The sequence below is a fragment of the Phyllobates terribilis genome, unplaced genomic scaffold (assembly GCF_046119375.1).
Source record: "Phyllobates terribilis strain yellow unplaced genomic scaffold, ASM4611937v1 Scaffold_10__3_contigs__length_209671492, whole genome shotgun sequence".
Lineage (NCBI taxonomy): Eukaryota > Metazoa > Chordata > Amphibia > Anura > Dendrobatidae > Phyllobates > Phyllobates terribilis.
The window spans coordinates 12,404,102-12,430,232 of record NW_027362770.1 but is presented as its reverse complement, the minus strand read 5'-3'; the positions used below and the strand labels follow the sequence as shown (position 1 = coordinate 12,430,232).

The following is a 26,131-nucleotide window of genomic DNA, read 5'->3' as shown; positions in this document are numbered from 1 at the left end:
CGGACTGGGTCACGCCACCGTGACTATCCTAAAAGAACCGACCGGCCCGGCGCTGAGTACTCCACGGCCCCAGGGGGCACGTCACTGGACATGCGCAGTCTGTCAAACGCAGAACCCAGACTGGCATGACTACTTGTCTGTCCGTGGACCACCACGCCCGCATGGACCTACTTTCCTATACCTTGTCATTTATGTAGACATGCCCTAAGTCACTTCCTGTCCAGTGGCCATCTTACCTCGGGGCACTTCCTATCAAGCGGACATTTTAAGCAATGGCACATCCGCCCCAGCGGCCAGTTTTATATGCCGGGTCATTCTAAAAGCGGCAATACCAAATATTCAAAAAAAAATATTTCATTGCTTTTTTTTTTTTTTTTTTTTAATCACAATTTGATTAAAAAAAAAATTTTCTTTTTTTTACCTAGTACCTCTATGGAATTTTCACAGCTCTGAACACTGTTATAAAGCACTAATGCACGAGCATTGGAGTGCTTTAGAAACTATCAGTGCTGCGCTAACACAAGCTTGTTAGACCATGCTTTGAGCATTGGCTTAACTTGCTTGCTAGCCCCGGTGACCTGGATGTCATCATAACTACATCGGGTCACCATGGCAAATATCGGCCCCTTGTGATGACGTCACGTGAGGGCGCCTATCGAAGGAGCTCCTTCACTCTGCCTACTTTCTAAATGCTGCAATCAGTATAGACAGCGCATGCACCGCTCCTGGCAGTGAGAGTCTGGTGTCAGCTGTCAGATTCGCTGAACACCCAGCAGTGATCACGCACGTGCAAAATCGCCAGGACATATCCATATGTCCAACGTCGGGAAGTCCTTTCCAACCTGGACGTATGGATATGTCTAAGGTCGTGAAGGGGTTACAATTGCTTGAGCTAAAGCCATAGGTGTGTAAAGCTGGAGTCAGAGTAAAAGAGGGCTGCCTTGAGAAATCTAAGGTTTATCACATTCTGATTTGTTTCACACTGGTTTCTTTACTCAGAAATACATGGAAACAATGTTTTCAGTCTGAATATACATTGTTCACATTCCGATAAGAACAAAAAAATGTTGCATTTACAGGTGTCAAGCAGTAAAAACACGGCAGTAAAGTTGAAACAAAACTTCAGGACCCCACTCAAAGTCCTTCAACAATACATTAACCCCTTCATGACATTTGAAGTACTTATGAGTCATGGTCTAGAAGGAGTTCCCTACCAATGACATATAGGTACGTATCAAGTGAAAGCTGAACCCTGGCTGTGAAAGCCAAGAGAAATACCCGAACTGCTCCAGGCTGTTTAACCCACTAAATGTTGCGATCAATAGCGATTGCAGCATTTAGAAGGCTGGGAGAGGGAGGAGGCTTAGTCTGCCACGCGATCGTCACCCCTGTGACGTAATCGCGGGCTACCGATCGTTGTCTTGGCAACCCAAGGTTGTCATGATGACCTCCGGGTCTGACAGCTATGGTGGCCTGTTAGACCTTGCCAGTAGCATGAAAAAATATCCATAGAACAGAGTACATCGTAATACCACTAAGTGGATATGGCCCATTGCCTATTAGTATCCAGGCCAATAATATTATCACCTACGGACACTCCCAAATATGAGCAGCCAGACCAAAAACATCGGAGTAAAATGTCCATAAAAAATTTCATTTATTAGATTAACAACAATATACAAGCAAATACATATATACTACATAGTTACACATGATTAGTAGCTCGGATCAGGTTTTAAAATGTATAAAACCACATCTTAACACCTGAATCAAGCTACCAATCATGTGCACAATAGATCTCAAAGAGGCCTATTATCATGTTCCAATCCACCACCACAGTCAAAGGTTTTTACAGTTTGCACTAAAAGATGGAGACACCATTCATCATTACCAGTTTACTTGTCTTCCGTTTGGTCTCTCTTCGGCTCCTCGCATCTTTACCAAGCTGATTGCCAAAGTTATGGCATTCCTCAGAGAACAGGGAATATTGATAATCCAGTATCTAGACGACTTCCTGGTGTTAGCAGAATCTCCTCAACAGCTGAAGATTAATCTAACATCAACAATACTGACCCTAAACAATTTAGGATGGATTATAAACTGGGAAAAATCACATCTTATTCTAGAAAAAAGAAAAATCTTTTTGGGAATCCTCCTGGATTCGGAACAACAAATGTAATTTCTTCTGGAAAAGAAGTAGACGGAACTTAGGGTCAGGATCAAGAGATTCACAAGGAGAAGGAAAGTCTCCATCCGAGAATGCATGAAAATCTTGGGTCTCATGACAGCTTTCATACCAGGGGTCAGGTGAAGTCAATTCCAATCGAGACAGTTGCAGCAACAAATACTTTCATCTTGGAATCAGAAGATGGTTGGTCTGAACAAGAGAATTATTTTATCAACAATAACCAAGAGATCATTAACTTGGTGGATATCAAAGACCAACCTATAGGTAGGCGTCATGTGGAAATTAGCTCCATTCGTCACTTTCACTACCGATGCAAGCAACAGTGGTTGGGGGGCTCATGTGAACAACCAATACCTGCAAGGTACCCGGCAGAAGCAAGATCTTCCCAGTTCATCAAATCTGAGAGAACTTCAAGCAGTCTGGGAGGCCTTAAAAAGGTAACAAGATCAGCTAAAAGGTCATCATGTCAGAATCTTTACAGACAACATGACAACAGTAGCCTTCCTCAAACATCAGGGAGGTCCACAGCACCACCTGCTACAATATTTGGCGGAAACATTTTTCAGTGGGCAGAAAGATTAATCCTTTCAATAACAGCAGTACACTTAAAAGGTTCCCACAATGCAGTAGCCGATTTTCTCAGTCGAAAAACAATTCTGCAGTCAGATTGGGAGTTTAAACTGGGAAGTGTTTCAGTGGGGCGTTCCCCCAATGGCATCTGTTCGCCACACGAAAAAACACAAAGGCGGAAAAATTCTTTTCCCTCAATCCAGGGAACAGGCCGGCAGGCATAGACACCTTATCCCAAAGATGGAACATGGATCTGGCATACGCATTTCCCCCTTTACCCTTAATACCGTTAGTACTAAGGAAGATTCAGGAGGACTGGGTCAGGGTAATAATAATCCTTCCTTTCTGGCCCAAGGGAAGTTGGCTCCCCTTACTAAGAATGATGTCCCTGAAAGATCCGATAATCCTCCCAGAGAGAAGGGATTTGCTGTTCCAGGGTCCAGTGTACCATCCCGATGTGAAAACTCTCCAGCTTTCGGCTGGGATCTTGAAAGGCAGATACTGAGATCTAGAGGCCTGTCAGATGCAGTAATCTCAACCATGCAGAATAGTAAGAAAGAAGTGACTTCGGCCATCTGTACAAAAATATGGAAAAAGTTTTGTTCTCAGTATCAGCCAACATCAGAGAGTTCTATTCCAGACTTTAAAAAAAATTCTAGAATTCTTACAGACAGGGTTTGAAAAAGGTCTAAGACCCAGCACATTGAAGATACAGATTGCAGCATTAAGGGCCTTCCTGGACTATCCTCTAGCCCACCATCCATGGGTGGAGAGATTCATTAAAGCTACAACAAGGTTGAGACCAACGTTTAAATCCCACGTCCCTTCATGGGACTTAAACATAGTCCTCAGGAGCCTATGCAACGAAGCCTTCGAGGAATCAAGCATAAAATTCCTTTAGCGTAAGACAGTGTTTCTGGTCGCAATAATCACGGCAAGACGTATAGGTGAGATACAAGAGTTTTCAATCAGAGACCCATATCTGAAATGCCTAGATGACTGTATTATCCTCAGACTAGATCCAGCATTCTTACCAAAAGTAGTTACACCTTTCCATATGAATCAGGAGGTGGTCCTATCCTCTTTTTGTCAGGACTATAAAAATGATCAAAAATTGACCTTCCATTCACTAGACGTTAGGAGATCAGTGCTACAGTACCTAGAGGTCACAAAAGACTGGAGTTTAGATTCCAACCTGTTCATACAGTTTGGGGGAAAAAATAAGGGGAAAAAAGCAACAAAATCTACCTTAGCGAGATGGGTCACTTCAGTAATAAGGCTGGCCTATTCATATGAGAGGAAATCTCCTCCAGAGAATACTAGAGCCCATTCTACCAGAGCTATGTCCACATCATGGGCAGAAAGAGCAGGGGCATCTGTGCACAAAATCTGCAAGGCCGCAACTTAGTCAAATTTAAGCACCTTCTGTAAACATTACGAATTAGACATTCTGTCAGGTCAGGATATGGCCTACGGAAGGAAGGTCCTCCAGGCAGTAGTCCCACCCTAAAATGTATACTCTGGTATTCTCCTGATGGTGCTGTCAGGAGGGACGTTCTGGAAAGTAGGCATTAAACCTACCGGTAATAGGGTTTCCAGGAGTCCCTCATGACAGCACCCATTACATTCCCTCCCTAGATATTCCTTAAACGACTTTATGATGTTAACATGGTTTGTAGAAAAGCAAATAAAATAGAGTTGCATCCACCCTGGTGTGGTACTTGAAAAATCACTGGAGTAGGGGTGGAGGGAGGGGCCTTTTAACCTCTTGTGTGTTTCCTGTCCCTATCAAGTATATGAAGGATGACTTCCTGATGGTGCTGTCATGAGGGACTCCTGGAAACCCTATTACCTGTAGGTCTGATGCCTACTTGTTTGTTCATTCTGCCTCCCATAAATGAGACTAAAAAGTGATAAAAAATGTCATGTGCCTGACAATGGTACCATTAAAAACATCAACTCATCCTGCAAAAAACAAGCCTCAACATGACTGTCAGTAGAAATATAAAAAAATTATAGATCTCAAAATATGGCGATGCAAAAAACAGTGTTTTTTAGTGTGCGAGAGCTGGCAAACACAAAAACTACTATAAATCTGGCATCGCTGTAATGGCACTGACCCAAAGATTAAAGCCATCAAACCCCTTATACCGAGTGAGAAACGGCATAAAAAAATAGAATGAACAAATCAACAGCAGGTGAAGAATGTTTTACTTGTCTCCCAAAGATCGCAGTAAGGCTCGGCTCACATTTATTCTGCGGTCCGCCACAGTTTTGTAAGCCTTTGAAAAGAAGGATACCACTTAACAGAGGCCAGATAAGTCCAGAGTAACTCTGCTGTCTGAATGGATCCCTCGGGGATTTCATCTGAATCACGCAATTCAGAGATTTAGAAGGAAACCCTGATATAAGTGCTCAGCATAGCGCGCCAGATAAATGTGATCCAAAATGTTATGTAAAATATTCCCAATAAAAGCTTCAACTGAGTCCACAAAAAAAGCCCCCACTCAGGTCAGTCATCTGTTAACGGAAATATAAGGGGCTTCCACATTACTGGTAGCACAAACGTTACTAAGTACTTATACCTTTATTGGATATATATCTACAGTATCTCATTTTACATATGACTAGTTTACTGAAAATATAGCAATCTGACTAGCCCTCCCACACGTTAAATTAACACGTTTGTCGTGAACTTAATTTTTTCCTGTGTATTACTCCCCACCCAGTGGCATACCGCCAATGGCAGCAGGCCACACGACTGCTCTGCGGCCCGTGAGCTGGTGTCAGTGCCCGCACTTGGCACCCCGTCTGGCCATCAGTGCCCGCAATGATGATAGAGGAGGGAGAGTCAGCTGACTCTTCCACTCCCATCATTCTGCCTGGGCGTCTGACATGTCAGACTAGGGGGTGCAATGACGTTAATACAACACGCCTGTTCTGAGATCTGCGGCACTTCACACCACACGCTAAGGAGACCGGAACATCGGGTGGAACGAGGAGAGGGGAGTATTGTATTTATTTTTTAAAATCAGTGACTGGTGGCTATAGAGTATGGGAGCACCATGCGGGGTGCATTATATTGTATGGAGGACCATGCGAGGTGCATTATATTGTATGGCGGACCATGCAGGGTGCATTATATTGTATGGAAGATTGTGGGGGGTGCATTACAATATATGGAAGACTATGTGAGGTCATTATAATATTTGGAGGGCTGTGTTGGGGGCCATAAGTGTATATAAGCAATTAAACAGTGTGAACTTTTGAGTGGGGTCCATCATACTGTGGGGAGGGCTGTGTGTGGAGCCCATTATACTGCATGGAGGGCTGTGTGGAGGTCACTGTTAGGGGGATCATAAAGTGTTGGGATCACCATACTTTGCCTTCGGAGTTGAGGTGGGGTACAGTAGGGTCACTGTACTGTGCATATGGAGGAACTCATCATAATAAGGTGTCTGGGGGACACTTCTGTTGGCATCATACTTTATGGGGGCAATGAAAGAGGAATGGAGGACTTAAGCAGCAGGAAAATAACTATGTAAAGGCTGGAAAGTTGTGACAAATATCTAATTTTTTTGGAGGGGAGGGGGGGGGGGGCAATTAGAAATCATGGGGCCCCATAGCAGAAGTTCTATGTACGCCCCTGTCCCCACCCATTTAATACATTTTAAATCGTACATACAATAAAAAAATATAAACTAAAGCTTATACCGTATGCGTATTGTAATGGATTATAAGATGTACCCCAAATTTTGGCGAGGAAAACAGGAATTTATTGAAAATAAAATGGTGGTTTGTCTTATAATCTGCTTTTACGGTAGGTGGAGTGGTGTCCCAGGTGGCAGGGTCGCTGCTGCAGCAAGCTGGTGGTGGTGGCAGGAGTGGAGCAAATTTGGGGGGGCGTCTTTATAAGCCGAAAAATACGGTACTTTTTTTTTTTTTAAGGATAAAACCCGCTCAGTATGGGTAGTGCTGGAGGCTTAGTCAGCTCAGCTCAGAGAGGTAGTTGACGCGCCCCCTGGGGTACTCGGTAGCCAGGCCGGTCGGTGCTGGGGATGTCACGGTGGCAGTGACCCGGTCCATGGCCCCGGGCGGTCAAATAAAGGGGAAGTAGTAGGGGAATAAAGTTTTTAGAGATAATGTTTGTGATGCCACCTGTGGTATGCGGCTATATTGGGCCTCCGCTGCGGTGCAGATCCACTGGAGCTGATGGTGACGCAGCAGAGTTGGTTCAGCTCTCCACAGGCAGAGCTAAGCTCCAGGGCAGTATATGAAGAATTGTGGAGGCAGATGTTCTTGGTGCGGTGTAATGCAGGTGATGGCGCAGATAATGACCAGTCAACAGCTTAATGGCGGTTTCCTCTCATCTTTACTTGCGGTTGTTAGGCAAACTGGGGCACAGGTACTAGCTGGTAGTGGAGGTCCGGACGGCCTGGAAGCAAGTTGGGAATCTACCTCGCCAGGTGAAGTTGGAGGCCTTCCCTTTGCGCTAATCTCTTTGACCCAGCTGCTTGTAGCTATGCTGCGGCCCTCGTCCCTGAGTAAAACGTCTTTTTCCTTACCCGTATGGCAGGCAGCTCGGGCCTTCATTAAGTGTCGCTCTCACGTGGCGGTGCTGGGCCCTATGGTGCTGCTGAGCCTCTGGGCATCTGGTGGGGCCAGGAGACCTGCAGTCTCCTGCCCTCCTGATTCTGCTGCTGGGCCTTCAGTGCCCCACAACCTCAGACTCCGGTGTCCGGTTCACTGGCGCTTCTCTCCTCTGGGGCGAGCATGTACACAGCTCCCCTCCCCAGGTCCTTCCTTGTCGCTGTCCTGTCTCCAACTCCTCTCAACGCACTCTCACTAACCCCGCCTCCAGATCCAGTCTGAAGGGGAGGAGCTCCCCTTTCTGGTCTGGAGCCAGGAAAGTGTTGTATGCTGGTAAACCTGATTATGGGAACCCTCCTTGCTTCCAGGCATGGCATCACCCCTTGTGAGGGAGGCAATGCCACTGTGGCAACCAGACTCCTCTGGTGCCACATAATGAGACAGAAAGAGCTGAAGGAAAAGCTTCATTAGAGTCACAGCCTCCAGACTGACAGGAGGTGTTCCTGATGAGGAAATGCACAGCGGTTTAATATACTAAATCCGGAGTCACTGGAAAGCCAAGCCTGCAAAGTTCCCTGGTAGCGTAAGTGGTCTGGTATGTTAGTTCGCACCAAGCTGGGCAAGTCTTTGTTCTTTTTGCTTTATTTATTGTTTGTGACCTTTTTGGCTGAAAATAAAAGGCGCACGTTTTATATATAATTTCAAAAATAATGTGATGTAAATGTTAGTTGAACCACACAAATTATTTAATAAATAACTAGGCCACGTTCACACGTTGAGTATTTGACATCAGTATTTACGTCAAAATCAGGAGTGGAGCAATCAGCGAAAAATTATAATAAATACAGAAGTTGTGCACATATTTCTATCACCCACTCCTTGCTTTGGCTTACAAATACTGATGTAAAATACTGACCAAATACTCAACCTGTGAACATGGCCTAAAGAGCAAAGTATTGGCAAAGGGATAAATGAGGATGAAGTTTAGGATCACAGCCTGTGCTGCTTGCAGTATCGTGCCGGGGTCAGACACGTGGAGTGAATCATGTGCCGGGGTCATGCATTAAAATTAGATGTTTATCTCTGCATTACGCCCCGGGCCTGGGGCCACAGAGCATCCCGCCCCGGGTTTGGGGCCGCAGAGCGTACCGGCCCAGGACTGGGGCCCTAGAGCGTACCGCCCCGAGACTGTAGCCATAGCGCTGCAGGCTGTATTACATGGTGGGATTAGATATATGGCTCTGCTATGTCAGTGTAAGTCTCCATCAGATTTCTGTCAGTCTAAGTTTTATTCAGACATCCCTGTATTACAAAGCAGAGGGGAGTCAGATCAATGTGATGATTATGCTGCTCTGCTCTGAACACTGCGGGCTAACCGTGGCGGTTGTACTACTATTTCCAGGCAACCAAGCTGTTCTCACCACTGGAAAAAGTGACCTTGGTAGCCCTGATCTCACAGCTCAGAGCAGTGCTGCGGTGGCTTCTCCAGAGGTCAAAACAGCTCAGGAGCCTGACAGTAGCAGAATGTCAGGGTGCCGAACAACACTATTCGCATCCCGGACCCCCGCTTAATGTTCGCTGCAACCCTCCATCTCCTGCAGTTACAGGGAAAATTGTAGCTTTATAAAACTTACTAGCTTTTACCCGCGGCTTCGCTCACGTGGAATTTGGTCTGCCACATTAAGTTCCGTGACAGATCATTTTAATAGTAAAAAAAAAAATCTTAATAGTAAAAAAAAATAATCTTATTTAGTTACTCGTACATCCAAAATTTCAGATGTCTAACTTCAAAACTGACGGATTCCATACAATCTTTGAACCCCTATAATATGAAGAGGGAAACTCTTGAGGGTAGAATTATCAAAATTCCTTTCTTAGTGCTCATTTAAGCTATAATAGAACCTATCTGCAAATTTCAAGATGCTAAGGTCAGTGGTTTCGGCTGTGCGTTGACCACTAGGTGTGTCAGTCAATCAGGTTTACAGTTTTATATAATCTTCGCCTGTATGGTGTGTTTATAAAAAGTAGCCCTATGTCCTCCCCCAGGCTTGAAATTATCCATATCAAATTTCATCACAAACGGATTACTAAACACTGATTAATAAACAGGACGGACTGAAGTTACTTGCGTTTAATATTGTTCGTGTTAGTAAAGAATTAGTATGTAATTGGAATAATGGACATCTGCAGGTAATTTATCTATGTGTTTTTACTGCAATATACTCCTGTAAACTGTTATTTTATTTCTTTCGTTCAGCGAAAATATGTAGATTTTGCGATTTAGAAACACGTGAGCAAGCTACGTATAGCTGACCGTGGGAAAAACAGGGCGTGCCTAAATGTATCCCCGCTACCTTCAAAGTTTGCCCTTGCGATTTATTGATGGTCATTGAAAATGCAACTATAAGTGGGAACTGCAAACGCTTGAAATTAAAGGGTAAGTTATTGGGTATTATTGGGGTGCGGGGTATAAGAATATTTTCACCCTTAGCTTCTCCAGTTAAAATTGTGGCCTTTACAATGTGCCTGCTTAGTTCAGTGACTCGCAATCTAGTGCCATTACATAATCTCGGGGCGTCCAAGTTGCGCATTAACAAAACGGGTATACCGACCTTTGATTCGAGCTTATGAGATGGGACCCCGGATGGCTCCAAAGAGTTAAGAAACTCCACGGGGTAGCTTGTACAATCTTCAGATGACATGACTGTGTCGATGGAGTTGTAGGCTGTTGCATCGCTGGTTACTTGGTCCAAGATAATTTTATTGATTTTCGCAACTGTTTCATTTCTTGGTGCTAGTATAGTTCTTTCACATAGCCAATTTTCATCGTGGATGTTTTGTTGCAAATTTGGAAAAACTTGAGCAATAAGTGCGTCTTCCGAATCCACAACATGACAAAATTGGTTAGTGAATAGAACCATACCTTCTTCGTCAGTTTCGATTCGACCTTCACCGATCTCGAGCAGTTTCTCAGCGTACGCGTCCGACTCTAGATCACTGAATAACTGGACACGCATGTTGGTGGTGAGGTGTAGCTTTTCAACTTTGGTCCATAAATATGAGGATTTCAGACATGCGTTAATTTAGTCTTCTGCAGTGCCTCGCTCGATGACAGGCAAAGTTTGCCTAAAGTCCCCAACCAATAAAACAACCACACCACTCATTATTGTTTGTTTACTGTGTAAGTCTTGTAGACAACGATCAAGAGCTTCGATGGCGCGTTTGTGTGACATTGTGCACTCGTCCCACACGATTAGTTTGCACTGTTGCAACAGGAGGCCACGGGCGCTGCTCTTGCTGATATTACACGATGGGGTTTCTTCGTTCACCAGATTAAGAGGTAATTTAAAGACTGAATGTGCCGTCCGTCCACCGCTTAGCAATGTTGCAGCAATTCCAGAGGAAGCCACAGCTAATGCAACGTTATGACTGCTACGAATTTTTGCTAAAAGTAAATTAAGCAAGAAAGTTTTTCCTGTACCACCCGGGGCATCAAGGAAAAAAAGTCCGCCTTCAACATTCTCAACTCGTCCTACTATTTTGTGATAAATCTCTCTTTGATCAGGTAGCAAACGTGGCTCAGTTTCGCAAACGTGAGCGTCTAACTGGTTGGTATCATAGCTTAGCTCTTTTATCAACTCGTTCGACAGCTCTCCTCTACGCCGCGGTGAGGGTAGACCAAAATCGGACAATTTCTTTCCAGAAATTATTAATATTTTGTCCTCGATAAGCCCCAACGCCTCATTGAAACAGAGATCATCGTTAACGTGATCCATTCTTTCAAATCTGTGCATGATATCCTCTGATAACGCAGTTTTATACTTGCGCCAGAGTTGTAGAGGATTGGATAAACCGCAAGTGCATATCAATATGGCAAACTGCTCTCTTATTTGCGCCGGGGAGCGACATAGCACGGCCTCTTCTAAGGTGGTATCCCAGTGGTTATCATCTTCCAACAACCCCATCTTCTCACACACCTGCCGAAAAGTTGCAAGTTCTTGACCTTCAAATGTTTTTAAATCCGAGAAGTTGGTTGGACCCCTTATTACATTCAGCAGCATATGCAAGCAATAACATTCAAAATTGCTAACGTGCACCGTGTAAATGCGACCTAGAGCGTCTCCAGCCTTCACACCTGGCCAGCCATCGACAGGTGTTCCTTGTAAACGACATTTCCATTGCTTCCGTGCCACATTCCAAGTATAGTAGCGAGGCACGTCAATGTAAAGTAATGTTTTTGCAAACGTATCACTTTGGCACAACAGGAAAAATGCAGTTAGTGTAGTTTTAGGTGGTGCTTCTAATCTCTCTCTAAAATTATTTTCCGTAAAGTAAACCCTCTCGCCACTGGGTAAATGAATCGCGAGATGAGTGACGGTTGGGTGTCTCTCGTGCAGAGGCAGACCTAAGATCCGCCATGCTGCTTCGTTACTACTAACATATCGGCCGGTTCTAAAGGTCTGCACCTCATCTCTTGGGTCAATGTTAACATTCCCTTGCTGGCGGATGTTAAAAATAGCCTGGTTGCTACCCTTATTAATATATTTACAAATATATTTTATCACCTGTACCGTATTACAGAACTCTACATTTAAATGAGAATTAAAAATTTTTGATAAGAGTGGAGAATATGGGACAACCCAGCTATTGTCCACCAATATTTCCTGTGTTCCTCTATGGGTTTTTATAATCGTCGTGCGTCCACCATTCTCTGGTGCTCTGCGCCTGTACAAAGGATAACCTTTGTCATTGGTTTGAGTATCTTTTAAAAGCTTCCTCGGATATTTTTTGGTACATTTTCCTTCCTTCATGCATGGCGATGAAGAATTGAATGTACCACATGGCCCGTGAATCATATTCTTTGTCACTGTATCATAGAGCTTTTGATCGGTTTCTGGGTTTGGTATCTCAGCACATATGATTTAGTCAATTTGGTTCGGATGCGATTTTTCCTTTAACCCCAGCAGTAAGTGCACATGAGGCAAACCTCGCTTTTGCCACTCGATCGAGTACATGAAGCATTGCATATCACCAAATATGTTACCTTTTGTAAGTAGAGCTACCAACTTCTGTACTTTTATTCTAAATACTCGAGCTGTTAAGTCATGTCTGTCCGTTGAATTTTGACCAGCCATAAGCTCTTTGGTGATTTCTGGCCAAGCGGGGTTGCAAGTCATTGTAATAAATAAATCAGGCCTCCCATAATTACGTACGTATGTGAACGCATCTTGTGTGTATTCGTGTAGGTATCTCGGGCTATTTACAAATGATGACGGGAGAATCACCATCTGACCTAAGTTATTTGGATCCAAATCCGCATCATTTTTTATTGCATCTTGCAAGTGAATATAATTTTCTGCGCGCAGTATTTTTTTGATTTAAAGAAATGAACCTTAAGCGCTCACTTTCCATCTTTACATACATGTCGACCAGAAACTGATGAAGTAGGAGCCTACACTTAAGCATCAAATTAAAATCGCTGCGACGGACCATCAAGTGAAAGGCATAAAAATCTTTGCAGGACACCTTTTTGCTTGGAATTGCTTGTTTGGTAATCGGATTTATCTGAGGAATATCAATGCTGTACCCCTCTTGTCCTTTCCAAAAAATTATTGGGTACTCGAGAGCTTCATAGAATCTATGTGTATCGGGAACCCTAGTGAGCATGCCATCGCGCGGCTGCACAACGATGTCCCGAAACATAGTTTGTTCGCTACTAACTATTACAGCAGCTATTTCATTTGTAGTAGGGGCATTGAATCGTCTCTCATGTTGACCACGTGGTACACGGTCTGGGTGAATCACTACTTTGAAATGATCGTCATTGATCATTCTGTCTCTAGCCGTTTTAAATTCATGCACCAAAATGTTGTGGTCGTGAAGTACTCGTTGTAATTTTTTAACTATGTTTCTATCTACGCTTTGCACGCACTCAGTACGCCTGTTGATTTGTTCTTCTTCGTCACCTATGAAATAAACTTGTAAAAATTGTGGTTGCGAAATGGACGTAGGAATTAAAGAACCGATACGGTGGTATACTTGTCCTTGTATTGTAAAGGTCGGGCAAAACCCTGACTTTGAGACAATTTGATCTGCTCCAAAAGACGTCATATGAAAGCACATGTTGTATTTTCTTATATTATTTAGAAAAAGGCGAGATTCATCAGTTTCATTAGAGAAAAGCTCTTTTAAAGGTTGAACTGGCTCGTCTATATAAGGAAGAGCTACTTTCCCGCCCAAACAACACACACCTGCTGCTTCCTCTTTCCACTTAAGAGCTCCGCAATATTTGCAATCTATGGTCATTGCTTCTATTTTTATAAGCTTGTGAGTTTCATAATCAAGAGTCTCGTGATACTCAAATGCAGCTTTATTAAACAATATCCATGTATTTCTTGTAAATGTTTGACGTCGCTGTGCTGCCCTTTCAGCAACAGTGCGTCTGCAAGATTCGGCCATTTCATAAGTTTCAGTGGCTCTTTGGGAAACCATGTAAGTCGCTTGCTGCTGAAGTCGAGCTTGGGACTGTTCTTGAGTTTCAGCAGCCCGTTGAGACGCCAGATACTCAGCATGCTGTTCGCGTCGGGCTTGGGACTGTTCTGGAGTTTCAGCAGCCCGTTGAGACGCCAGATACTCCGCATGCTGTTCACGTCGGGCTTGGGACTGTTCTTGAGTTTCAGCAGCCCGTTGAGACGCCAGATACTCCGCACGCTGTTCACGTCGGGCTTGGGACTGTTCTTGAGTTTCAGCAGCCCGTTGAGATGCCAAAAACTCCGCATTCTGTTCAGATCGGACTTGGGATTGTTCTGGAGTCTCTGCAGCTCTATGTGCCGCACAACGCACCGCCTGCTCAAGCCTTCGTTGCTCGGCTTGTTGAGACGTCTCATCACGTCTAATTATTTTCATAGCTCGGGCTTTATTAGAGCTTTGCGAAATGTTAGACTTATGCTTTCACGGCATTTTTATAAGTACTAATTACAAAATAGGTACTTAGTAAAGTTCAAACAAAATACTAAAACAATCTAATTAGTTATATTACGATCGCTGTACAGACGATATCAGTTGTATATGACTGGTCTATGAGGAGCAGCTGTGGCGTGGTTACCCATAGCAACCATTCCCAGTGCTCTGTGGGAGCTGAGAGCAGCCTGCTTATGCTGTGGGTGACATGCTGCGCTGCACACACACAGGGCTGTGCTGCACACAGGAGGGGAGGACACCATTTGTGTAGAGCTGCTGCCGGTGCTGTCAGGCTGCAGTGTGTGCATCCTCCATGGAGCCGCGCTCAGGTTACTGCCCCTCCCCGTGTGTGCATCACTTCTCCTCCGCCCAGGTGAGGCGCTCGGAACTTTCCCGGCTGCAGCAGCTGGCGCAGGTGAGCGCATGTTTTATTATACGGTGTTATGTGGAGGGACAATGGCGGCGGGGACCCCCTGTGTGAGGACAATGACGGCCCGGTGCCCCCGGGCAACCTGCAGGAGGAAGCCTCACACTCCCCCCGGGCTGTGGGCGCGGGCAGGCCGTGCTGGGACTTCTAGTTCCATAGTAACCTGTTCCTGACATATGGGCTGTTTTCTGGGCTATTATTTTTTTTTTTTTTAAGTCTGAGAAAATGTCATAAATTATCCTTCTCCCTTCAGCTGTTTCCAGAGTGTAATGTATCAGGGTGAGCTCATGACTGACAGCTGCCAAAGTTTCTAGGAAATGTCAGTCCCTGGGGGTCGTGTGTGAACCCCCTGTGCCACACTTGTACCTGGCCACGGTATATGATCACCCCTGTATTCTGACTGTGGACAGGCGGCAACTGTGACCTCACTATACAATGATCCACTATGGGCAAATTATTGTATTATCAATCTCTTCTGACTGCTGTAAATCAGCCATTTAAATATCACCTGTGTATGTGTGTATATAAGAGTTTGATAAATATACTAAAAAGTTTGATAAATATACTAAAATGTGCATTGTAAAATAGTATCTAATTTAATTAAATTTATGGTTCACAATTTTGGTCATAGTGGCTTTAGTATCTAATTTAATTAAATTTATGGTTCACAATTTTGGTCATAGTGGCTTTAGTATCTAATTTAATTAAATTTATGGTTCACAATTTTGGTCATAGTGGCTTCCACATAAAAGGTAGATATATGCTGTCGCGGACTTTTATTTAGAACTATTCAAGACAAACAATTCTACGGTACATCATCTTTGTGTAACTCCAACGGTTTAGGCAGCGTACGCCAAGATAGCTCTCAGAGGCCAGATTTTTTTCCAACTTAATTGACATGTATCGTTATATTACAACCAAAATTACAGAAAATCATTACAAATTGTAGCCTATATGTTATTCCGATGTATAATCTATATTACTGTAAAGTTTCATGCAAATCCGTCCAGTAGTTTTTTCGTGAAAGCGTAACAAACATACATACTCACAAACTTTCGCATTTATAATATTAGTAGGATAGCTGCGAGCTGTATCAAATTGGTGCCTGTCTACCCCCACAGCTGTTCCCTGGACAGCCTAGGGGGCATGCCTAGTTCACAGCCAGAGGCAGCCACAATGTAGGAGATGCGGATGGATATTGACTGCAGTCTCATAGGGGCTGCCATATTTAAAATGTTTACGTGTCGTGCTCAGACACTTACACACCAGCAAATAAAAATGGAGCCCCCAGCGGCTGCAGAAGAAAAAAAAAAAGAAAACTGTTAAAACAGGACATTTAACGCTGTGCTAAAGTCCCGTATTTTTTGGACCATAAGACACACTTTTTTCCTCCAAAATTTTGGAGGAAAATGGGGGGTGCGTCTTATAGTCCGAATGTTGGGGGGGTGTATATCTTTGTGGGGTGTGGGGGAAGCGGTAGCGGTGGAGGTGCGGGGCACAGGAGGCAGCAGCCGCCTGCTGCAGCCTACACTGTCCCCGCTGCTAAAGAAAATGAATATTCACTGCTCCCCATGGCCATGAGGAGTGGGGAGCACTGAATATTCATGCTCCTTAATAGTGGTATACAGTGTAGCCGCGCTGCGGCTGCTGCCGGCTATCTCCTGTGCCCACTGTTAAACGGCATGAATATTCAACCTCTCTCCACGCCCATGGGTGTGGGGAGGGGGTGAATATTCATGCCCTTTAATGAGCGGGCACAGGAGATAGCCGGCAGCAGCAGGAGCCGCGCTGCGCTCCGCTGTGTGCCGGCTATGAAGGAGAGTGAAGTCACTGCTCCCCGCGCACACAGACCCGGCGTGGGGAGCAGTGACTTCTGGCAGCTCATCTCTCCTTGTGAGCCGCGCATGGCAGTGACGTCATGCGCGGCTCACATGGAGAGATCAGTGCAGGCAGACCGGAAGCAGCGCTGGAGGAGAGAAGAAAGGTGAGTAGGAGTGTTTATTTTTTTATGTGCAGCATGATGGGGATTAGGGGGACCACACATACCAGGATAGGGATTAGGGGTGCCATGCATACCAGGACAGTGAATAGGGGTGCCATGCATATCAGGACAGGGATGAGGGGTGCCAAGCATACCAGGACAGGGATTAGGGGTGCCATGCATACCAGGACAGGGATGAGGGGTGCCATGCATACCAGGACAGGGATGAGGGGTGCCATGCATACCAGGACAGGGATGAGGGGTGCCTGCATACCAGGACAGGGATTAAGGGTGCCATGCATACCAGGAGAGGGATGAGGGATGCCAAGCATACCAGGATTGGGGATGAGGGGTGCCATGCATACCAGGATAGGGATGAGGGGTGCCATGCATACCAGGCTAAGGATGAGGGGTGCCATGCATACCAGGATGGAGGGATGCCGGGCATACCTGGATGGGGATGGGGACCACATATATATGCCGCCCCCCTTCCTTTTATACCAGTATGGGGGATATTGTCATAGTTGGGGGACATTACCCCTATACCAGTGTCAGCAGAAGACCCCCTCCCCCTTAAAAGTGCGTCATGACCATATTTTTTCCTTAAATTTTTATTTTTTTTATTTTCCTCCTCTAAAACCTAGGTGCGTCTTATAATCCGAAAAATACGGTAATTCATCGTATAAAAAAAATGATTATAAAAACCTAAATCCTGCCACATTACCTTTAAAAATATGCAGTACATCAATATAAAATAAAGGTAAGGTTTCATTATTTATCCATATCTGAGAAACTTTTTGGCTCTGATGTAAATACTTTTATGCCAAAAATGACAAAAGTATTCTCGGAGTGATACCTTTATTGGCTAACCAGAATAAATAAATATAAATAAATATAAATATGTATATATATAAATAAATATAAATATGTATATATATATATATATATATATATATATATATATATATATATATAATAAATATATATATATATATATATATATATATATATATATATAAATAAATATATATATATAAATATATATATATATATATATATATATATATATATATATATATATATATATATATATATATATATATATATATATATATATATATATAGTATATGCAAGCTTTCAGAGCTCCTTCGTCAGGCATATTACAAATGAATTCATAAGACAAAAGGCACAACATTTGAGAGATGTTGCAACAAGACATTTGTTCATGAGGTGTAAGGGGTGATGCCTCCTACTGATAGGTTAGGGAGATCAAATTACTTTTTCTTGTTGCAAAATGATGACTAATTTGATTTCTTTGACTTATCAGTAGGAGGCATCATCCCTTACACCTCATGAACAAATATCTTGTTGCAACATCTCTCAAATGTTGTGCCTTTTGTCTTATGAATTCATTTGTAATATTGCCTGAAGAAGGCACCTCTGCGTTCTGAAAGCTTGCATATATATATTTTTTTTCTGGTTAGCCAATAAAGGTATCACTTCGAGAATACTTTTGTCATATTTGGGCATAAAAGTATTTCCATCAATTTTTCTGGCTAACACAGTACCACAATATAACTTTGTATTGTACATTAACATTTTACACACAAATCATATTAGTGTTGGACTAGCTGCATGATGGTTACTGAACGCAACGCTAGTTTGTCTATCCAATATCACAGAATTGGCAATAGCGGCTCCAACTAAAGCCTCTAATGGAGTTGTTACAACGTAACCCCTTAGTGACCAAGCTAATTTTGACCTAAATGACCAGGCCAAATTTTAGAAATCTGACCAGTGTCACTTAGTGGTAATACCTCTGGAACGCTTCAATGAATCCCACTGATTCTGAGACATTTTTCATGACATATTGTACTGCATGATAATGGTAACATTTGTTCAATATGACTTGCGTTTATTTATGAAAATATATTAAACCAGTTAGTCATGCTGTACAAAATAATTAAAGGCAACCTGTCACCAGAACAGCATAGTAATGTGTATATGCCCCTATTCCGACCTGCAACAAAAGAAAAACTACATACTCACCTGCGGGGTGGTCCAGTCCAAGGGGCTGTTCCTGCTCACCTCTTTTGATACAGTCTTCCTTCTTGCTTTGTGTGGAGGAAGTGTCCCTACGTCATCCACACAGTGCATCGCGATCCTGCACAGGCGTACTTCTCTGCCCGGACGCATATATAAAAAGCCTTTTTTGTTTAGTTGTAGGCTGGATTGGGGGCATATTCACAGCATATTAATAAGCTGAATATGAGGGCTGAATGGTGGTGGCCGTATCTCATATGGGGCAATCCTGGTGACAGGTTCCCTTTAATAAATAACATTTCCCACATGTCTACTTTACATTTGCATCATTTTTCAAACGTCATTATACTGTATTTTGTTAGGATATTAGAGGGGTTAAAAGTTGAGTAGCAATTTCTCATTTTTTTTCAACAAATTTACAAAACCTGTTTCTTTAGGGACTTATTCAGATTTAAATGGACTTTGATGAGCCTGTATATTGGAAACTCCCCAAAAGTGATTGCAGTGTAAATATTTGAGAGGTGTGGTTTTTAAAATGGTGTTAGGAAATGTTTTAACCCTTCAGGTGCGTCACAGAAATGTAAGAAGTTGTCCACTACTAGGCATTCCAGAGGTGTCTGCACTCACATTTCCGGGGCTCTCGTGCAGCGGTTCTAAGACGTGAGCCTGGCGCCCAATCAAAGCTGGCCTCACTGGCCTCGCCTTCAGACAAATCAAACATCAAGAGGAAGTGAAAAAGCAGTCGCAGCCCAGACTTCTTCTTGATGTTTGATTTGTCTGAAGGCGAGGCCAGTTCTGATTGGGCGCCAGGCTCACGTCTTATAACAGCTGATCGAGAGTCCCAGAAACGCAAGTGCAGACACCTCTGGAATGCCGGCGGCACAGGACGGGAGTATAGGCTTTTTTATTTTATCAGCATCAAACATGTCGATCAAAAAGGTGTTTTCCTAGTAGTGGACAACTTCTTTAATGCAAATAAAAAAATGCTACCTCTAAAATGCTGCTTTAGCCACAATATTTTTTTCATTTTTACCGAAAATAACACCAAAAAGTGGACCCCACAGTTTGTTACCCGCTTCCTTACAAGTGCAGTGATACCCCAATGTTGCCAAAAAGTTCTGTTTGGACAAACGGCAGGGCTTGGAACGGAAAGAGTAATTTGAATTTTGAAACACAAATTTGGCTGAAAGATGGCGGGTACCAAGTTGTATTTACACGGCCCCTAAGAAGCCTAAAAAAAGAAAAAAAAGGCATAAGTGACCCAATTTTGAAACAAGACCCTTCAAGGATTTTATCCAGGCATATAGTGAGCATTTTGTAACCATAGATACAGCACATATTTTTTAACATTAGGTTGTCATATTGAATATGTCGTCATATTGTCGTTTTGTTTTTTTTTGTAACTTTTGAAAAATCCCTAACCTAAAGCTTAAACCCCCAACGGCAAATAATAAAAAAATTAAAAAATTTATTTTTTTTCATCTGACTAAAGGGAAGATACAAGGGGGGTGCAAGACACAGCCCAGGTGCTGTCCTATTTACTAATTCTAGGGATTTTGATCACTGTGACAGGGTCTTTCACAGGGATCAAATGTCAGAAACCAATGGAAAAATCCCTGCAGTTGTCGGGTGCAGGCAGGCAGATTTCAGCAGGCGCACAACGTCCACAATTTTGCTTCATGAAGAAGAGGAGGAGCAGGAGATGGCGTCACTGGTACCAAGGTACGGTGGAGGGCTTGGGAACATCGTTTCTCTCTCCTCTGACATGCTATATCATGTCAGAGGAGAGGGAAATTATTTTTATACTGGATCTCACAATTTTTTTCTCACTTTTCAACGAATAACGGCGATCACTTGATCGGGGTCCAGCAAAACCGACCATGATCATGTTCTCCGGAATATCAGCTACTCCAGGTTGCAGAGACACCAGAGATTTTTTTGACTCTGAAGTCAATATTACCTTAAACCCCTTAATGACTGCCGAGGAGTGTAAAAATGGTGGCCATTAAGGGGCCTTATTTTAAAACCACAATCGGGAATAAGAATATCATTACATTACAGGGAATGCTATAGACATTTCACTCAACCTACATTATGACATGACAACATGAGTGACAACGATGAAGACTAACATAAAATTAGTGGAGCCTGAGAAGAGCTGCAGAAATAACGGTCATGATGTACAAAGGGCTAAAGGTTACTTTTTCTAACATGGGCTAGCAATAACAGTGATGCAACTGAGAACAGGAAAAGAGCAAAAGAACAAGACAAGCCTTGACTAAGCACTATAAGTGGGATGTTTAGGGCATATTCACATTGACCATTCCTTATCTACTATTAAAAGATAAAGGTGCCATGAATGAAATAAAGATCAATTTGGTCTATGCATTTTTCTATTGCCAATATTATTATAACTAGATGGTGGCCTGATTCTAACGCATCGGGTATTCTAGCATATGTCTCCCGACCCTCCTTTATAATGCCCCATGCAGGATGTCACTTGTTCCCCCATATAATGCCCCATGTAGGATGTCACCTCTCCCCCCATATAATGGCCCATGCAGGATGTCACCTCTCCCCCCATATAATGCCCCATGCAGGCTGTCACATCCCCCCTATATAATACCCCATGCAGGATGTCACCTCTCCCCCATATAATGCCCCATGTAGGATGTCACCTCTCCCCCCATATAATGGGCCATGCAGGATGTCACCTCTCCCCCCATATAATGCCCCATGCAGGCTGTCACATCCCCCCTATATAATACCCCATGCAGGATGTCCCATCCCCCCATAGTGCCCCATGCAGGTCCCCTATGGCCCCATACAAAAAAAAAAAAAAAAAAAAATACAATACTCACCTCACTGCTTCTCTGGACTCGAGCGCAGCCGGCATCTTCACGCTGTGCGCTGTGACCGGTCAGGAGAGAGCGCGGTGTAAAGACGTCACCGCGCCCTCTGACCTGACACGTCACAGAGCATCAGCGGAAGACACAGGAGCTGCTGCGCAGGCACGGGGAGGGGTAAGTATGACGCCGGGTGCCGGGGTCCTGATCGAGTGGGGGGAGGGAATGGAGGAGAGGAGAGGGGAGAGGAGAGGGGAGGGGAGGGGTAAGTATGACGCCGGGTGCCGAGGTCCTAATCGAGCGGGGGGAGGGACGGGAGGAGAGGGGAGGGGAGGGGAGGGACGGGAGGGGAGGGGAGGGGAGAGGAGGGGAGAGGAGGGGCGTCACACTTGTCCTCGGGAGATAAGCGGCCGTAGCCACTGATCTACCGACGATAGCCGCATGTAGGTCAGCGGTGCCTGCGGTCGGGGGACTTATGCTGCCAGCAGCCGGCTGCATCTCCCGGCTGCATCGCCGCTGACCTCCGTGCCGCACATGAGACGCTAACGGCTGCCATGTTTTTCTGAAATGCCGCGTCGCTGATTGGCCGCGGCCGGACCAGTCAGCGATCCGGGATTTCCAGGACAGACAGACAGACAGACGGGATAAGACAATTATATAGATAGATTATTATTAATATATTCAGGTATTTTATAGCAAAAAAAATATTCCAACCCATTTAATCAGGAAATGAACATTAATATGCTGCTATTGCTATACCAAGCTTACCTTAGAAGATTTTTGTGATCAATAAGAACTTGCAAGTAATCAGCCATTTTCTTTTGCATCAATGAAAGGTGCAACCAGGCTCTGCCTCTACCGAGAGATGTCCTTAAAAACAAGAAATATCCTTGAGAATAGAATTTGATATCAACTATAAAGATTTTTTTTTAAATTAACAAATTTGAAAAGTTATAGGCCCAATTCTGGCATAAAATGTTTTGAAATATTACAACTTATTGGCGTTTTTACACAAGTTCCAAAAAGTTCGGCCCACTTTTCTAAAAGTTATTGAAGCTTAGCCAGGATATAGCATAGCTGAATGCGGCCAACATATTCCTCATTTACCACACCAAAAGTGGGGTAAATTACAACAGAAATGTGCTCCAGTCCCCCGCAATGTAGTATATTTCTTGTGGCGGTGCACAGCATCTGAAAAATTAGCCACATTCTTTAAGAAACTCATGCCTGCACATAAATTTAGCACGCCCTACCTGAACGTTTGTCTTAATGAATAAGGCCATTGACTACTAAAGTTATACAGTCAAGCTCCAATTCATTAGGACTGGATTTGTTCAGGTTAATCTTGATGAGGAGGAATGTTTAAGTCAGGTACTCCAGATTCATTAAGAGGTGCACAGCTCTTAAATCAATTAGGAGCGTCTGACAAGTGACGTGCTCTGTGCAACAAATCTTACACCAGTCATGGAAAGGAGCAAATATTTCTAACATAAGGAACGCCACACACATCATCATGAATTTGAGCTGTGGTGTCCTGCCCCGTCGCACCCCAACTCCACCCAGAGCTGGGGCGAAAATGGTGTGAAAAAGCCTAAAGTTCCACCTTATCAAAGCAATTTACACCAGAATTCTGATGTAAACTGTCACGGCGATGACTCGCACACCTTCTCAGCACCGCCCTACTCGCCATGGTCACCACAGTGTGGCGTCTCCTCGCATCAGGTCGGTTCGCTGAGGTTTGTTTCCTACGAGCTCTTTTGCACTGCTACTAAAGCATGGTGGTTACATCTGGCCATAAAGAGGTTTTCCAACAAACAAAAGTTCATTTTAATCAATGGCTGTGTCTGACCGTGCAGGATCATACCACATCTCCTGGACAGGGGAGGAAGCAAGAGTATACAGACATTTCAGCAGGGGTAAACAGCTGATTCTGTCTTTGAAGTAAAACATTGTTAAAAAATTTCACTGCCTGTTTTTAACCTCACAAAAAGAATCATCTGTGATCCCCTGCTGTATTGTTGGATTGTATTTTGCTTCCCCCCTGCCCAGGGGATGTGGTATGATCAGACCATGTTCCTGCAGGGTCAGACACAGCCATTACACAGTACACAGCAGGGGCACATTTATAAGATTATCTCAGCACAGGGACATTTTATTTAAACACATCCAATTGTGAAACTTATTATCATTCCAAGATCTATTGATTAAAACCATCCTCAGGGTTAAAGGCGCTTTCCCACAAACGAAAGTTGGTTTGCACGTTAATGACCAGGCCAATTTTTACAACTCTAACCACTGTCAATTTGAATTAATAACTGGAACACTTCAATGGATCCCCCTGATTCTGAGACTGTTTTTTCGTGACATATTGTACTTCATGATAGCGGTAAAATTTATTTGATATGACTTGCGTTTATTTGTGAAAGAAAAATTGGACATTTGGCGAAAATTGAATTTTCATGCTCTTAAATCTGAGAGATATGTCACACAAAATAGTTAATAAATAACATTTCCCACATGTCTACTTTACATCAGCACAATTTTGGAACCAACATTTTTTTTGGCTAAGAAGTTATAAGGGTTGAAAGTTGACCAGCGATTTCTCATTTTTCCAACAAAATTTACAAAACCTTTTTTTTTTTTTTTAGGAACCACATCACATTTGAAGTGACTCTTGAGGGGCCATTATGATAAAAATACCCAAAAGTGACACCATTCCAAAACCTTCACCCCTCAAAGTGCTCAAAATCACATTAAAAAAGCTTAATAACCCTTCAGGTGCTTCACAGGAATTTTTAGAATGTGGAAGAAAACAGTGACCAATTTTTTTTTCAAATTTTTTTTTACTTTAGATCCAAATTTTTTTATTTTTGCAAAGTTAACAGGAAAAATTGGACCCCAAAATTTGTTGTGCAATTTCTCCTGAGCACACAGATACTCCATATGTGGGGAAGAAACACTGTTTGGCCTCACGGCAGGGTTTGGAAGGGAAGGAGTGCCATTTGACTTTTTGAATGTAAAATTTGCCTCAAAAATTAGCGGATGCCATGTCGCATTTGAAGAGCTCCTGATGTGCCTAAACAGTGTAATCCCCTCATGAGTGACTTCATTTTGAAAACTAGATCCCTTAAGGAACTTATCTAGATGTCTGGTGAGCACCCTGAACCCCCAGGAGCTTCACAGAAGTTTGTATATCAGAGCCGTGAAAATAAAAAAGCTTTTTCAACAAAAATTATCTTTTAGCCCCAATTTTTTTATTTTCACAAGGGTAAGAGGAGAAAATAGACCTCAAAAACTGTTGTGCAATTTCTCCTAAGTATGCCGATAGCCCATATGTGGGGAAAATGCACTGGTTGGGCACTCGGCAGGGTTCAGAAGGGAAGGAGCACTGTGTGACTTTTTGAACGCAAAATTGAGTGGAATCGAGAGCGGACACCATGTCGCGTTTGGAGAGCCACTTATGCACTAAATAGTGGGAAACCCCCCCACAAGTGACCTCATTTTGGAAACTAGACCCCACAAGGATTTTATCAAGGGGTATAGTGAACATTTTGAACCCAGAGGTACGACACAGAATTTGATGACATTAGGTCATCATATTGAATAAGTTGTCATTAGTCTTGAGCGCAAGTGCTCGCTACTTGAGTTTGCATCGGGTACTCAGGTATGCACCATGTACAGCGTGTGCTCGAGTGACATGCTCGAGTCCCCACCCCGCATGTTTCACGGTTATTAGACACCCAAAAAAAAACATGCGGGGATTGCTTGTGCATGACATACATCCAAAAAAACCTTGCCTAACAGCCACGAGACATATGGGGCGGAGACTCCAGTAAGTCACTCGAGAGCCCGCGATACTCGGTGCGTACCCGAGCACCCGATGCAAACTCAAGTAGCAAGCACTTTTGCTTAACACTAGTCGCCATATCGTCATTTTTTTTTTGCTGTACTTTTGTCAGCTGTGAGAATCAACTGACACCCGGCGGCGATCGTGCCCGCACAGCCTATATGCGGGCCCGATCACCGGTACATCCCTGGTCCAATTGGCCCAGGTCAGCACAACATACTATTACTGACCACATCAGAAAGCGGTTAAGGGTCGTGGCCAGTTTCTGCAGGAATTTAACCATGCAGAATCCTGCAGAAATTTGGCTCCCATGCGAGTAGGCTCTATTTAAAGGCAGCTCCTCTCACCACCCTTTGCTCAAACATGGTTTCTTGTCTGTTAGTCTATGTGCATGCAACCTCCTGTATCTAGCTTCTCGTTAATGACCTAGCCTGTTAACAGTTCTGCGTGACCACTCTGCTCCTGAACGGTTACAATTTCTGATCCTGTGCTGCCTGCCCCGACATCAGACAGTCTGACTTTGCCTCTGTCTCGAGCCCCACACCGTACCGCGTACCCATGACTCTGACTCCTTAGTCAGCTGCTGCATTCCTGGGGACTGCCCCGGAGTGGAACATGGTGACTACATGCAGCAAAGCCTAACCTCGCCACCAGAGGCTATAGTGAACACCAGGTAGA

At 43.7% G+C, this 26,131-nt stretch overlaps 1 protein-coding gene across 4 annotated transcripts in view; it reads right to left on the bottom strand.

Annotated features, from left to right (window-relative positions):
• Nucleotides 1–26,131, bottom strand: part of LOC141164357 (RUN and FYVE domain-containing protein 1-like) — a 496,863-nt gene that overhangs the window by 401,397 nt on the left and 69,335 nt on the right. For all 4 annotated transcript variants that reach the window (XM_073649492.1, XM_073649493.1, XM_073649491.1 and 1 more), the window contains one exon: nucleotides 22,375–22,476. In XM_073649492.1, the coding sequence (XP_073505593.1) occupies nucleotides 22,375–22,476 (102 nt within the window). The remainder of the gene's footprint in view (nucleotides 1–22,374; nucleotides 22,477–26,131) is intronic.